Source organism: Catharus ustulatus, chromosome 6, assembly GCF_009819885.2.
Source record: "Catharus ustulatus isolate bCatUst1 chromosome 6, bCatUst1.pri.v2, whole genome shotgun sequence".
Taxonomy (NCBI): domain Eukaryota; kingdom Metazoa; phylum Chordata; class Aves; order Passeriformes; family Turdidae; genus Catharus; species Catharus ustulatus.
This window is the reverse complement of record NC_046226.1, coordinates 1848572-1864892: the sequence shown is the minus strand read 5'-3', so window position 1 is coordinate 1864892 and position 16321 is coordinate 1848572. Positions and strand designations below refer to the sequence as shown.

Genomic DNA, 16321 nt, shown 5'->3' with positions numbered 1-16321 from the left:
GTGTGATTATGTAAAAACAGCCTTGGAGAGCATCCTATGCTCACAGGACCAATTCACAGTCAGATGTATTTGATGGATGTTTCATGGCAGGAGAATCTGAAGTGAGAGAGACTCTGGAGTGCTGGAGACACAGAGGAACTTGTGCTGGGCCTACAGGGAAAGAGCAAAGTCAAATACTGTGAGCTACACTACCTGTAAAGGAACAAAGTGGATAATTGTATTGGGTAACTCGTGTCAGTCACAGCAAGTGTTTTTTATGGAATCAGGGAATTGTTTGGGTTGGAAAAGCCTTCTATGAACGTGGAATCTGCCAAGGCCACCACTGCCCCATGTCCCCATATGCCACATCCTGGAAGCCTGTACCAGGGATGGACAACCCTTTCCATGAAGAAATTCCTCCTGATCCAACCTAAACCTCTCCTGCCCAGCCTGAGGCCGTTCCCTCTGCTCCTGTCCCTGTTCCTGCAGCAGATCCCAAATCCCCCCGGTGTCCCCTCCTGGCAGGGACTTGTGCAGAGCCACAAGGGCCCCCTGAGCCTCCTTTTCTCCAGGCTGAGCCCTCCCAGCTCCCTCAGGGATTCTCCAGCCCCTTCCCAGCTCCCTCAGGAATTCTCCAGCCCCTTCCCATCTCCCTCAGCCTCTCCTGGTATTTCAAACCAATCCCAGCTCCGTTCCCTTCTCCGGACACGCTCCAGCCCCTCAGTGTCTCCCATCACGAATGTCCCGACGCTGCCCTCAGGACTGGAGCGCCCCAGCAGCGCCAGCTCAGGGGACAATCCCGGCCCTGTGGCTGCCCCAGCCCGGGTCCCGCACCCGCGCTGTCCCCGCCGGGGCCGTGCCGGGCTGAGGGGGGCCGTGCCGGGCTGTGAGGGGCCGTGCCGGGATGTGAGGGGCCGTGCCGGGCTGTGAGGGGCCGTGCCGGGCTGAGAGGGGCTGGCCCGGGCTGTGAGGGGCCGTGCCGGGCTGAGAGGGGCTGGCCCGGGCTGTGAGGGGCCGTGCCGGGCTGTGAGGGGCCGATCCGGGCTGAGAGGGGCTGGCCCGGGCTGTGAGGGGCCGTGCCGGGCTGTGAGGGGCCGTGCCGGGATGTGAGGGGCCGGTCCGGGCTGTGAGGGGCCGTGCCGGGCTGTGAGGGGCCGGCCCGGGCGCTTTTGGCGCCATCGCCGCCATGGAGCCGGAGCGGCTGCGGCGCCGCCTCAGCTCCGCGTTCCGGCTGCGGGGGCTCGTCCTGCGCCCGTGAGTAGCGCTGGGCCCGGACCCGGACCCGGACCCGGACCCGGACCCCGACCCGGACCCCGACCCGGACCCCGACCCCGACCCGGACCCTGCTCCCGAGCCGCGGGGATCGGTCCCGGGCGGGCCTCTGGATGGGCCGGGGCCGCTCCGCATCCCCTCACGATGTGGAGCCGCCTCTCCCTCTTCTTCCTCCTTTCCCCGCCTCGGGGTCTCTGGAGGCTCCTCCAAAGCTTTAGCCTGTCCTGCTGCTTTTGGCGCTTCCTTCCATCTCTCCGTCCATCCCTCCCTCTCATGACCGGGGGTGTCACCGAAAGCTGCCCATGGTGTCCCCCCGATCCTGGTGCCGATGTTTGGTTGAGTTTTTTTGTCTGTCTCTGAGCCTGACAACTCTGGGATCTCTTTCTGAGTTCCACGTACCAGTCTTGTGCTCAGCATTTTCTGCTAGAGGAAGAGATGGCATTTCCAAAGATATGAATGGTGTTTATATATGTATTATATTTCCAAATATAATAGGATGTATTATTTCGAGATGCCAAGGGCAATAGAAAGGGATTCCTCCTTGCAGCAGAAGGTGTCATGATTTATAAGAGACTCGGTCTCCCATCACTCTTATTTTCCCTTTCTTTCCTGTGTGTTAATACCAATTAAATTCCCTTTCTGTCGTGGGTGGGATGTGATTATTTTGGACAGTGCCCTGATACTTTCATTAGAGAGGAACACAAATCCAGAATCCCTGACTCCACAATTCCATGAGCTGGGACATTCTGAAGGTCAGGCTGACACCAAAACGTTTGGTTGGCCAACAGATGACATTAATAAGAAAATTGTTAACTTTAATTGTCTAAGGTTGAAGGAAGAGCTGGATTGGTAAATCTTGTGTTATAGAGAATTAAAATAACTCCAGTTTCAGAGATGTTGATAGTGGGAGGTGTCCCTGCCCAGGGCAGGCAGTTGGAATGGGATGAGCTTTAAGGTCCCTTTCAAACCCAAACCCTTCTGGGATTCTGTGATTTGAGTGTCAGAGAAGCTGACATGGAGAGGATGAGAAGGATTTGGGGTTATTTAGCTTCAAGAAGGGAAGATCCATGAGGAGCTGATCCCAGTCTTCCTGAAAGTCAGAAATGTTGTCAAGGGTGCACAGTGACAGGGCAAGAGACACAAGCTTAATTTAATTCTTCATTGTAGCAGTAATTAAACTTTGAAGTTGATGGAGTAGAGGAGTGCTGGAATCTCCCTCCCTGGAAATACTCAAGGCTTGGCTCCACAGAGCCCTGGACAAAAAACTCAAAAAAACTTCTACTTTCAGGAGAAGGCTGGACCACACTGTCTCCAGAATTCCCTTCCAAAAATGGGATTTTTTTGTGTGAAATTCAGGTTCTCCGTATCTTTTCCTGGATATTTTCAGTCCCAATGATTTTTTCCTTTTTCCTTTTGCATGCTATTATGCAGTACTAATTATTTCTGCTTTTTAACCACAAACCATGTGGTGATGATGTGCACACCTGCCAAAATCAGCACAGTTTGTGTAAACTATTGAATATTAATTGCTTTTTGTGCTTTCTCATCTGGGATTAGGGATGCCCTGAAGTATCTCACTGAAGCTTTCCAGTCCACCAGTGAGGGAGAACTCGATGATATAATTGAAAATGTCATTGATGCAGTTGAAAAACAGCCTTGTAAGTAAACAATTTCTTTTTCTTGAGCCAGTTTTCCTGGCATTTCTGATGTTATCAAGACAGTTACTGGCAGCAGAGGCACTGAGGTGTCATTGTAGTATAAAGGGTTGATGGAGATAAATGTGTTTTTTGGCCTTTTATTTTGGTTAAACACTGAAGTTTGCAATGTCAGCAGAAGACATTTGTGCCATTCAAAGAGTTTGCAGTGCAGAATATCCTGACTTTTCCAAGAGTGGTAACATTTTACAGTGACAGTTACTAAAAGTTTGTCTGGGCATCTTTGTACCTGAAACTGTGATTTTAAATATTAAAATGGAGAGAGGGAATATTTACACATGGAGTGACAGGACGCAGGGTTAGATGGAATATTTGTATTTTTGTAATATTTTTATAATAATATTTTTGATGGAATACCTCTGAGGGTGGAGAGGCCTTCAAACTAATTTCCATTATCAGTTTAAATCCATGAAAACAACAATGTGCCTGTCTCCAGAACTGTGTTGGAATATTTACAGCAGCAGTCCATGTGATCATGTTCTGGAACCAAATTAACCTCCAGAATGTGAAAGCTCAGCTCTTAACACATTTGTGATATATTTGGCAGCTTTGCATCAGCTATAATTGTCCTGTTCTCCATGTTTGGGGAATTCAGGGTGGGCACAGTGTGTTTGGGATATTTTTTTTCCCTAGGAATGTGTCCTTTTGGTGGCAATATTAATATCTGTGTGTCATGACAGAAAACATGGTGTGTATTCCTGTGAGGAGACTCAGCCATTTGCTGTGAATATTGCAGCCCCACTTCCCTGCTTGCTGCAGGTTTAACCCTTGGGATTTTTCTCTGCAGTGTCATCCAACATGATTGAGCAGCCCCTGGTGGAAGCAGCTGTCCAGGAATGCAGCCGGGACCCGGATGAGGCCATGTAGGTGGCATTAAAAGTGACAAATTGGCTTGGAACTTCTGGGAGCTGCTGGCATTTCCTTCTTCCTCCTGGGGGAAATGAATGCCAGGAATTTTCTGCACTCACTGCTCTGTGCTTTACCTTCCTGGTGCTCCAGGTTGCTCCTTGGATGCAGTCTGGCATTCTGGAATTCAGCTGCTGGGGCTGTGTGTGCTCCAGGTTAAATATTAACCAATATTCTCTCCATGCTTTATTTGCTCTGCTCTACATGAAAGTTATCTCAGGTTGCTTCTGTTCCTTTCTTTTCTGAAAGCACTTTGGGAGAGTTTTCCTTTGGGGTGCCTGCTCCTGCTTTTCTGTTTAGTTTTTTGAAGCCCTGATTGATTTCCCTTCTGTGATGACAAAGTGTGGAGCAGATTCTGGAGTTTCTGAGAGCTGTGTGATCCTGATGGATGTGTTTCCTTTGGTGTTCACATCGTGATGCAAAGCATGAAGGGATGGTTTGCTGGGCATGTCAATTAGATCCTGTCATCCCACAGCCTCTCAGGAGGGAGAAAATTGGAGTTTAACTTTGCTCCTTGCCGTTGGAATCTTTATGATGCAGATGGTTTGAGTGGGACTTTTCTTTTAGTGCTTTTTTATACTTAAAGTCGTTTTGTCTTTGCTCCAGAAGTGAGGAGAAATCCATATGTACAGATTCTCACTGCAGAGTCCTGAAGGGAAAAGCTCTACACATCACAGGGCCAGTCTTTTAAATTATTTAACTAGAGAAAATAGAATAGAAAACAGAATATAAAATAAGAGAAATGGTGATGGTAGTGAACAAAACAAATGTCATTTTATCCACCATATTTGTTAATTTGTTTCATCCACTTCATGGAATCACAGAATGGTTGTGGTTGGAAGGTGACATTCAGTTCATGCTGTAACTGTTCTTATTTCAGAGAAAATGTTTTCAACATCATTGGAGCCTTTGACATTCCACGTTTTATTTATAATTCTGAAAGAAAGAAGTTTCTGCCGTAAGTCTCCCATATTTTAAGTTACAAACACTTGCTGTTCTAAGAACAAAGCCTCTGTTTCTATAGGAGAAGTCTGGTTTTAATCTTTCCCTCTTGGGTCTGTTCAGCTGAAGCCTGAGTGAGAAAAGTAATAAATGTTTAAGACCATAAACCAAGTTTATGCCACCTAATGAATAAAAAAGACAGTAAGGCTAAGGACATACATCACTAAAGGTAGTCTGGGGTTATTTTTTTTCCTCACTTTGGGCTGTTTAAATTTATTTTTTTAATAAATTTGATCTGTCTGTTGCCTGTATTTATTTCTTAGTCTGTATCTTGCAGCTCCCTGAAGCCCTGGGGGGTTTCTAAGGAGAGTTCCAAACAGTAAAAAAGAAAAATTAGGAGCAGCTGGTGAGAAACTGGAGGAATAATGCTTTTGTTCACAGCTGCTTAAAGGCATAACTGCTTTTTTTAAAATGGATTTCTGCAGAGGTCTCTTTGGGTGGAAGGATAAATCTCCAGGCCTGTGAGTTAGAGGGGAGTGAAATGGATGCAGAAATACAGAAACACAGGAATGTCCCTCATGGAATACCGAAATCATGGTGTGCCTTCTGCACCCTCCATGAGCTTTTAGCTCAATAAATGATTTTTATGTGTGCAATATCCCTTTTTGAAATTGTGATTGTGTTCATTCCCTGCAGCCTGTCCATGACTGACCTGCCTGGGCCGAGTTTGTTTGGGACTGCCAGGGACAAGGCAGAGCTGTACCGGGAGCGCTACTCCATCCTCCAGCAGGTCAGGAGCTCTGCAGGATGCATCCCACATGTCCTTCCAAAAATACATCCTGCCACATAAACCCTCTGCCTTCCAGCTTGTCACAAATGACTTCTTTCAGCAGCCTTACACATGATTTCATGACACTTTTTTAGGCTCAATTTTATGATCTGGTGTTATTGGTCATCTGTTTGTTGGAAGCCAATTCTTGTCAAAAGAGCTGAATTATTAAAAGTTGCTGGATGAAATAGAGTAAGAACTTTCTGAAGTGTTTTGTGTAGTGCTTGCAGCAAACTGCCTTTTTGACAGTGCTCATTTGTTTTTAAACTGAATCACTTCAATTTTGGTTTCTGCAGAGGACTCACAGACATGAGCTGTTCACTCCTTCACCAGTTGTTGCTCATCCTGATGACAGCAAGAGCAAATTCCAGGTAAAAAATGGAATTTTTTCCAGCTTTAATCCCAATAATCACAGCAGTTCTTTATGCTAGCAGCATAAAGGGAATCTTTTCCTAAGGCACATTCAGAAATATGGCTCTGATTTTTGTAATTTTTGTACTCCTCTGGCTCATTTATTTATGTAAAGCCCTGTCCTGTGTGGGGCTTTGTCTTGCTTGGGAAAAGGCACCTGGAGAGTTTGGTTTGATTCTGATGGGATTCTTTGCCTTTGGTTCCAGCTGAAGACAGTGGAAACTCTCTTGGGCAATACAGCTAAAGTGGGAGAAGTGATTGTGCTTGGGATGATCACTCAGCTCAAGGAGGTGAGTTCCCTTTTGTTGTGGGGTCTGATCACTGCTCATTCAGTGCTATAATACACTGAAAATGAGAGACCTTAAATATCCCACACTTGACCCAGTATGTGTGGGGAAAATGTGTTTCTTTCTCTTCCCACTATAAATTTTTTATGTCAGCAACCAGAAGCAGTTAGGATTTTCTGACATGTCCTTTCTTGAGAGGCTGGAGCTTGCAGTGACTGAGTTTGGACTTGCCAATGCCCTGAACTGTGATTTTGGGAGGGCAGCACCAGCAATCCCAACTGCAGCAGCTCCCAGGGAAGTTCTGAGATACATTTACTATAAACTACATTATTTTCAGTTCTTGCCAGCTTAAAACATTAAACCCAGCCCAATTATTTCTAAATAACTGACTGATAGATGATTCTGATTGAAGCATTTGTGTGTTTGGTGTATTTTGCTTTATTCATGAATCCTGTTTTTTAGGGGAAGTTTTTCCTAGAAGACCCCACAGGAGTGGTCCAGCTAGACCTCAGTAAAGCAATATCCTTTTGTTGTGATGGAAGAGCTGGAGGAATTTCCTGTAGCCCTGCAGGATTTGAAATTGAACAGTAAATCATTAATAATTAAAAATTACATATTGAGAGTTGCAGCTCTGCCTTCCTGCCTCATTTCCAATTCCTTGGCTGCTGCAGCTCCTGCCTGTCTCTTGGACATGGTCACTTCTCCCCAGTTCCTGGGCTCTCTCTGCACTTACCTTCTCAGATACCAGGGAATTTCCAGGCTCTTCAGGCAGCCTGGGAACTTTCAGTGCTGTCCAAATCTATTACACCAGCTGGAAAGCAAATTTTGGTTAAAAAAACCTACTTTAAATCTAAGAAAAATACATTCCTTAACCTTCCTGCACCAGTTCCACAGTGGGTTGTACACTGAATCCTGCTTTGTCCTGGCAGAAGGTAAAGCAGACTGAATTATTTTTTAGCTTGGAATAAATTATTCTGTTAAAGCTGTGGCTGAGCACAGAAGTTTCATTTTTGGTGACCATCAGTGAGTTTGTGACTGAGATTTTTGCTTTCAGCTTTTGCTGTGACCTCGTGGGCTCTGGAGGCAGAGAGGAGGAATTTGAGGGTTTGGGGGATGTGAGAGTCTGGAGCAGCTTTGAGGATTGGCCCCAGCATGCTTGGAGAGTTAGGACTGGATTAGGAAGACAGCCTAGAATAACCAAAGGGATGATTTAACAATCTGAAAATGCTGCTTTGTGCTGGCAAAGCTTCGAGCCTTTAATGAGGCTTCTCATTAGGATGATGTAAGAGCTTGCAGTTTTGGAGCCTTGTTTTAGCAAAAAAAAAAAAAAAAAAAAAGCTATTTCTGTATGTGGAATGTTCCTCTGTGCAAGATCCACGATCTCAGTCTGTTCTCTAGTGTGTTTTATGTTTGTAATAAGTTGGGAGCAGAAATGAGAGGGGGGGTGGATAAAAATTCTCGATTTGAGAATTTCTTTGTTCTTGATTTGAGACAAGGAGCAGTTGGATGGGGACCCTTCCAGCAAAATGATTCCAGTTCCCCTGCATTGCTCCTCGTTGCCTTGAGGGGGTTGTTCATGTTCTGTGCAGCAAATCCATTCACAGAAGTGGCTGGGGTTTAAAATAAAGTTGATTTTTACTCAGCCCCTTTTTCCGTGCGGATCATTCCCTGCTCTGGTTCTGTGGAGCTGCCACAAGAGAGGGATTGATGGAGGCTGGGGCTGGCAGTGCAGCACAGCTGCCAGCTCTGACTAATGTCTAGGACATGATGCTGTTAGGAAAACTGAAGGGTTATTTTGCTGTTCCAAAACCTCCTAGGCTGGTATGAAGATGAAGTTTTCCATGTGAACGCTTTTGGATTTCCGCCCACTGAGCCTTCTGCTACCACGAGGTACAAAAGTGACTTTTGGCAGCCTCCCTCCATGTTTTCCTATGGGTTTCTAAGTAAGATCATTGTTATTTCATAATTTCTCTGACATTCAAGTATGTTATTCTTCCTCCCCAAATGCTTTCAAATAAATATAATTTTAAGGAAGCAATTCTGGGACTTGCAGGCACTAAAACCTGAAATGTTGGCAGAAAAACCCCTCAAAGGCCTTTGAGTTCTGCACATTAATGGGAATTGGGATGTAAGCCCTTCTCAATTGCAAAGCCAGCTAACATAGGAATAATAAATTCCTTGCTGCTGAGAGAATGGATCCCTGGGGTGGTGGAAGGTGTCCCTGCCATGGCAGGGGAATGGGGTGAGCTTTAATGTCCTTTCCAACCCAAACCACTCTGGGATTCTAACTGGAGCATTTTAATGATGCAGAGCCTTCTATGGCAATATCAACTTCTTTGGAGGACCTTCCTCATCCTCAGTAAAGGCTTCTGCAAAGCTGAAGCAGCTGGAAGAGGAGAATGAAGATGCCATGTTTGTGTTTGTGTCTGATGTGTGGCTGGACCAAGCAGAAGTGCTGGAAAAGCTTCACATGATGTTTGCAGGTAGGTGAGAACTGCTTTAAAGACCAGAATTTATTTTTATTTTAAACTCCTTAGTTCAGAGAGATGAACATTGCTTCCCACTGCCAGAGGGCAGGGATGGGTGGGATATTGGGAATTCCTGGTGGGAGGGTGGGGAGGCCCTGGAATAGAATTTCCAGAGAAGCTGTGGCTGCCCCTGAATCTGTGGAAGTGTCCAAGGTCAGGCTGGATGGGATTGGAGCAGCCTGGGACAGGGGCAGTATCCCTGGTACACCCCTGGGATGGGATTTAAGGTCCTTTCCAACAAAACCCATTCCAGGATTCTGGGATCAGTAATGTGGGGAAAACAAGCATTTATGAATTGCTGCTTTGTACTGCAGCAGCTCTGAACAGCTTGTCCCTCCTGCCTCGGGCAGAATGAAGTGTGACAGAGAGACTGGTTTAAAAACAACACAGAATTCAGGGTGGGGAAGTGCTCCACACCAAAAGGGAGCTGGACACAAATGAGCACAGTCCTGCAGGAGTTCCAAAACCAGTTCAGGATCTTTGGGCCTGAGCAGGATTGCAGGTGCTGAGGGCAGGAAGGGACTTTGGTCAGTGAGGTTGGTGCTGAACCCACCTGGCAGAGATGCACACCTTGCATTTGCTATTTTCAGACTTTACTAGGCAAGTGATAACCTTCTGAATTCTAAATAAATGAGCAGCTGAGGGGCAGAGCAAAGAAAAACATTGATGAGCCATTTCTCTGGGATAAGCAATTCTGATGTATTTACCAGCCCCTTTGAAAACCAGTGAAGTAAATCCAAGTGTGATTCTGTGTGTCAGGAGAATGGAGAGGAGCTGGGATGTGAGATGAATGCCTGAGTAGCTGTTTCTATTTTTATTTCAGGGATGGGAATCAGGTTTCTTTTTCCCCTTTTGCTCTGAAGAGGGTGATGGGTGAGGTTGTGAGCACTCAAACTGCTCAGGCAATTCCAGTTACTGTTGCTTTATAATGCCAAGGGGGGAATTGGATGTTGGGACAGCCCTTAAATTGAAATGATCACGGAGGTTAATAGCAATCCACTGCTGCCTGCTTGCTCTTTTCCTCTTGGAGGCAATAATACATTTTAAAATGGCATTATTTATTGTAATTGCATTTTGTATAATTCTCTGGCTGGGTCAGGAGTTGGATATACACAAACACTGCTGGAACTGAGCCTGTAAATACCAGAGGGCTCCCTCAAAGTGACATTTGTACGTTGCCATCACCTTTTGGAGCTAAAACCAGCCAGGTGTATTAATAGCAGCAGTTCTGCTTTTCCTGGAATGGCTGAGTGCTGGAAGATGCTGCAGTGAATGGATGCACTCACAGATCCTCTCTTTTCCCAGGTTATTCCTCTGCACCTCCCACCTGCTTTTTCTTCTGTGGAAATTTTTCATCGGCGCCATATGGCAAAAATCAAATCCAGTCCCTGAAAGGTGGGAAAGAGCCAGACATGTGCATTGAATTCAAATAATGATGGCAAACAAATGAAGAGAACAGGGAATAATCCCTCATTTCTAAAGGGGGGATTCACCCAAGGTGTGTTTATTTCTAACCACTGTTGTGTCCTGTTTTTCCCAGGTTCTTTGAAAGCTCTGGCAGATATTATCTGTGAACATCCCAGCATCCATAAAAGGTACAGAGCAAAGGAAAATCTGGTTATTTAGTGAAGCTTTTAATTACTTGCAGAAGCTGAGAGTTACCCTATTTTCTCTGTCCTGTGAGGCAGCTGTGATCAGATAAAAAGCTGCTTTTGTAACAGGCCTGCAGGTTTGTTTGGGAGCAGGAGAAGTTTGATTTTATCTAAAACAGCTTGGGCATGGAAACTGCTAATGAGGGAGCCAAGGTCTCTCCCTGGGATTCTTTCCTCTCTGAATTCAGAACATCAGACCTAGTTTTTAGGATCAGGTTATACAAAAGAGATTTTTTTTTTTTTTTTTGCAGTAGTCGGTTTGTGTTTGTCCCTGGTCCTGAAGATCCTGGGCCTGGTTCTATTTTACCAAGGTCAGTTTGTTTCTCTTCCCCAAATCTTGGGATTTTGAGTGGAATTGGAGTTAAAGATGGTCAGAGTCTTTGTTGATACCTCTGGTGTTTTATTTTAGGCCTCCCCTGGCTGAAAATATCACTCAGGAATTCAGACAGCTGGTGCCATTTTCATTTTTCACCACAAATCCCTGCAGGTAACCATGTAGCTGCTAATTTTTAAAAACTAAATTATGTGCATATATAATTTTCAAAACCTACAGATTTGGGGGAAAATTTGCCTTAAATTTTTCAAATGAATAGAATTCTTCACTTGTATGGATTGTAACTTGTTTTTAATACATTAAGACATAAAAATCAGTGAAGAAATGAGGTAGTGGTAAAAAAAATTGATACTGAATCTAAAAATCCTGCTCAAAAGCATCATGTTTATTCTGAATCAGAAGTTATTTTTATTCAATTGTCTGTATTAGAGGGAGATCAAGTTTATAATTAACCTTAATTAATTTCACTGCTGTTCTCCACTCAGGATTCAATACTGCACCCAAGAAATCATTATTTTTCGGGAGGATTTGATCAACAAAATGTGCAGGAACTGTGTTCGCTTCCCCAACAGCAACATGGACATTCCCAGCCATGTGAGTGAGTGCACTTCACCATTTCTGCCAAGATTTTTGATTTTATTCATCAGCAGGGCTGGATTCTGGGAGCTCTGATCCCTCATTCTCACCTCACATGAGTAACCCAGAGGGGTTGTAAGGAGGATTTCTACATTTGGTGTTCTTATTTTTCTTTACATTTTGACAGCAAAATAATTCAAACCATGATAGTTCAGGGTGGGATTGAGTCATTCTGTCACACTGTGCCACAGAAACACTGATTCCTAAAGGCAATTTTTAATCCAAATTATCATTTTTTAAAAGATTTGATCAGTCACCCAAGCAAAGCAGCAAGTCACTGCCTCTAAAATTCATCTGCTTGTTTTGTCTCCTCACTTGGAGTTGAAATTGTGCTTCTCACCCATCAGTGTGCTCTGGGCTGTGGCTGCAGCTAATGAATCCCCAGCAGGGCTGGGATGTGCTGAGATAATTGGGGGAGAAGGATCCAGGCACTCCTGGCTCCTTGCAGTGATGGATGGAGCCTGCTTTGATTTATTCACAGGAGTTTTTTGTGTGTGCTTGCCTCACAAAGTTGTTTCAGCTCAGTGTCTCTGTGAACACCCCGTGGACACTGAGGTTTTATGGGCACATTTTTCCCTGTCCCCATCCAGGGCTTTCCAGGCAGGAACCATGAAGGAAATGTAGAATTGCAGCACTTTTTGCAGGTTGTTTGTTTTTTTTTTGCCTATTTTAATTCAGCCATCAGTGTGGAAAAAAAGAGGGAAATTAAGAAATTACGTCACTAAGAAAGGAAAATCATCTGGGAATTAAATAATTTATCAGTTCTTAAGTGTGGGTCTTGTGATTAACTGGGAAGCAATAAGGGAAATAAAAACTGAAAACTGAGAGTTGTGGCAGTGTTGGTATTTGCTGGGCTGTAGGAACAGGTGAGTAGATTCTTCTGCTTGGTGAGGTAATTTTGACATCTTCAGATACTGACTGAGGTGCTTTAAAAAGGCCTTTGTGTATTAATTCAGGAAAGGAAAGAGCAGCTCAGTGCTGGAGGAGAGTCACTGCTTTACTCTAGAAATCATTCATAAGCAGAAGGAACAAGATACAAAAAACCCCAAAAATTTCCAAGTTCAAAAATTTCTTTATTAACACACTCTGCCATGTGCAGGGATGAGCTGAGATAGCAGCAAATAAAAATTCCAAAAAGCCTTTACAAGCCACCACATTACTGCAAATGTTTCAAACCAAACGTTTGTGGGGTTTTCTTTTGCAGTTTCTAAGGACCATTTTATCCCAGGGGTTAAATACTCGAGATGTTTCAATCTAAGTGTTTGTGGCTTTTTTCTTTTTTTTTTTTTCATTTTGCAGTTATATGGACCATTTTATCACAGGGGATAAATACTCCACGTGTTTCAAACCAAGTTTTTGTGGTTTGTTTTGGTAGTTTTTGTTTGTTTGTTTGTTTATTTTTTTTGGTTTTTTTTTCAGTTTGTGAAGACCATTTTATTCCAGGGGTTAAATACTCCAAATGCTTCAAACCAAGTGTTTGTGGCTTTTCTTCTTTTTTTTTTATTTTTGCAGTTTGTAAAGACCATTTTATTCCAGGGGAATAAATGTTTCAAACCAAGTTATGGGGTTTTTTAAAATTTTTTTAAGTTTTGCAGTTTGTAAAGACCATTTTATCCCAGGGGTTAAATACTCCAAGTGTTTCAAACCAAGGTTTTGTGGTTTGTTTTGGTGGTTTTTGTTTGTTTGCTTGTTTACTGGGGTTTTTTTTGGTTTTTTTTCAGTTTGTGAAAACCATTTTATTCCAGGGGTTAAATACTCAAACCAAGTGTTTCTGTTTTTTGGGGTTTTTTTTGGGTTTTTTTTTTTTTGTAAAGACCATTTTATCATAGGGTGGAGAAATACTTCAAATGTTTCAAACTAAGTGTTTGTGGCATTTTTTTTTTTCTTTTTGCAGTTTGTGAAGACCATTTTCTCCCTATTCCAAATGTTTCAAACCAAGTGTTTGTAATTTTTTTTTTCATTTTGTGAAGATCATTTTATCCCTATTCCAAATGTTTCAAACCAAGTGTTTGTGTTTTCTTTTACCTTTTGTAATTAGTGAAGATCATTTAATCCCTATTCCAAATGTTTCAAACCAAGTATTTCTGTTCTTTTTTTCTTTTTGCAGTTTGTGAAGACCATTTTCTCTCTATTCCAACTATTTCAAACCAAGTATTTCTGTTTTCTTATCTTTTTGCAGTTTGTGAAGATCATTTTATGTCTATTCCAAACAAATGTTTCAAACCAAGTATTTGTTGTTTTTTTTTTCTTTTGCAGTTAGTGAAGATAATTTTCTCCCTATTCCAAATATTTCAAACTGAGTATTTCTGGTTTTTTTTTTTCCTTTTTCAGTTTGTGAAGACCATTTTATCGCAGGGCCACCTGACCCCGCTGCCCCTGTACGTCAGCCCCGTGTTCTGGGCCTATGATTATTCCCTGAGGGTTTATCCCCTGCCAGACCTGCTGATCACTGCTGACAAACACGACCCCTTCACCATCACCAACACTGACTGCCTCTGCATCAACCCTGTAAGAGCCTCAGACCTCACATCCCTTCTTAATGGCTGAATTCTTCTTTTTGTTCTGCCTTTTCTCAGGCTTGAAGCACCAGAGATGGATTTTCGTGTTGTTTATTAATTCTTATCTCTAGTGTTACAGTCTGTGAGTCAGAGACCTCTCTGAATTTTTCAGAGAGAAATCAGAGAGCAAAGATTGAATGAAAACCTTTAGATAGATTAAAATATATTAAATGAAGTAGAGTTGTAAGTTGAAATTTTAGATACTTCAACTTACTTATTTACTTAAGTAAATATATGTTTAAGTAAAAATATGTTTTAAGTACTTTAAAAAGTAAAAGTCTTAAATACCAATGTAAAAGAACAGGTTCTCATCAAAGTTAAAAAACATAATCCTAAATACTAAAATCAAATTTCCATGTAAGCTCCAAGAACATAGTTTTAACTGTCATAAAAATATTGTTTAAATTTTTAAATAGAACAAAATAGATGATATATGTAATTTATAATAAAATGAAATTCTAGTAAGTTAAAAATGTTCATGTTTTTAGCTTATTAAGTAATTTGTATATAAGAATCTATAAATTGAAAAGAAACTCTGTCTTTCTTCTCTCCCAAAAAAATAAAAGCAGCAACATCAGCCTGGGGCCTCAACAAAAACAACTTCTAATTCAAACTTTATTATTTAAAACTCTATACCAAAAACTTCTAACATAAACTCTAACACTTATAACTCTTTACCTTTCAAAACTAATGTACCTTTACAATAAAAACTTTATAGTAATTAGTAACTGCTCAACTCTTAAAAATTAAAAATAAACAGCCCAACACTATAGTACAGTGAGTTTTACAGCACTTCCAAGCTAAAAGCAAGAAAATGGAGCTGGATCTTGCTTGTTACAAGGGGTTTTTTTAAGGCCTAACTATCCAATAATTAATATCCAATTATATTATTTATACTTTTGACCCAATGACCAAACACCTGTGAAAAAATCATCAATTTAAAAAGTACCACCTAAATCCATGAAGGAACAAGAAGGAAGAAGAGCTAATGCCCAAGAACTTCCATCTTGTCCTATACCTATTACTTTATTCTAAAAATTCAGATTTCAAACTCTTCACCATGTGATATGACACACTTTTATTCAAACTACACATCCCTGATTTTAACTCCATCACCCAAATGGTTTTTTTCCCCCTTTTCCATCCCAGGGTTCATTTCCCAGAAGTGGATTTTCCTTCAAGGTGTACTACCCCTCCAACAAGACAGTTGAAGACAGGTAAATACATTTTTCTTGTGTGCTGAGTTGCTGATTAGCAGGCTAAAAACCACAGAAAATTGGTAATATTTGAATGTTCCAGCAGCTGAACTTACACTTTAGGTAGTGTAATAAATCCAAATGCTCTGAACTAAAGCAATAAACTTAGAAATTACAAATATCAATGATTGGAATCACAATCCAAAAGTAAAAATAGTGATGACTGCACTGCCTGATTTTCAGTGATGAGAGTCCTAATTGGGAAGCAGATTTGTGTCTGGTGATGATGGTTGTTACATAAATTAAATTTAGGAACAATTTTTGCTTCATTTTGTGATAATCATCAAGCCCAGAAGCTACTGTCAGGCTTTGATTTCACATATTTTTAAATCTGAACTTGTTCATTCCATTTCCCCTGACTGAAAAAACCAAAAAAAGTACTAAAATGTTTCAAATGGCTTAAAATGGATGAAAATGTACCTGTTTAAAATAATTATGGTATAACCCATCAGGAAAAGCATAAATTTATCTTCTTACTGGAAAGGCCTTCCCAGGGAATTAATAATGGGTCAGCACATTTAACTTGTACTTGAATATAAAAATACCACACCATGAGATACTTTTAAGTCTTTTAATAGTTGAAAACATCACCAAGTCTTTCCTAGATAAAGAAATAGAATAGCATTGTGAATTATTTTTAAAAGAAACCTTCTAAATACTGTTTTTCTTTGGTATTTTCAGCAAGCTTCAAGGACTCTGAATTTCTGTGGCAGTGAAGCCATGTGAAGCCAACTGCAGCTCTCATTTTTTACGTGCCTCAGTTTCATGATGTATTATGGACTTTTTATAATAAATGTCAAAGTCAAAACCGATTTGTTTTGCACACAGATAAACTTTTACAGGAAAAGACACTGGTGTCAGTTTAGATAAATTCTGAAGTCAGAGTGAAAAATAATTGGCAAAGCATAAAAAAGTAAGTGGAGGAACCATCTGTATCAAACAGGAAAGGAATTTTTAAAAAAAATCTTAAAAAAAAAAAAAGATAAGGAGGAACTAGCTGTATCAAACAGGAAAGG

General features: G+C 41.9%; 1 protein-coding gene across 4 annotated transcripts; it reads left to right on the top strand.

Annotated features, from left to right (window-relative positions):
• The first annotated feature begins 1126 nt into the window (after positions 1-1126).
• POLE2 (DNA polymerase epsilon 2, accessory subunit) lies at positions 1127-16117 on the top strand. Of its 4 annotated transcripts, XM_033062482.1 has the most exons (19): positions 1128-1233; positions 2809-2909; positions 3754-3829; positions 4753-4830; positions 5511-5604; positions 5940-6014; positions 6261-6344; positions 6804-6860; positions 7225-7273; positions 8159-8231; positions 8652-8824; positions 10175-10264; positions 10410-10464; positions 10773-10832; positions 10931-11008; positions 11341-11449; positions 13823-13999; positions 15199-15266; positions 15987-16117. In XM_033062482.1, the coding sequence occupies exons 1-19, from the start codon at positions 1166-1168 to the stop codon at positions 16003-16005; spliced, it is 1584 nt and encodes a 527-aa protein (XP_032918373.1). In that variant the 5' UTR covers positions 1128-1165; the 3' UTR covers positions 16006-16117. The 4 variants fall into 4 exon arrangements, with proteins under 4 accessions (XP_032918374.1, XP_032918375.1, XP_032918373.1 ...); XM_033062483.1 differs by lacking the exons at positions 13823-13999; positions 15199-15266; positions 15987-16117 and adding an exon at positions 12911-13814 and having other exon boundaries at positions 1127-1233; XM_033062484.1 differs by lacking the exons at positions 13823-13999; positions 15199-15266; positions 15987-16117 and adding an exon at positions 12911-13814 and having other exon boundaries at positions 1127-1233; positions 11341-11453.
• Positions 16118-16321: the final 204 nt, after the last annotated feature.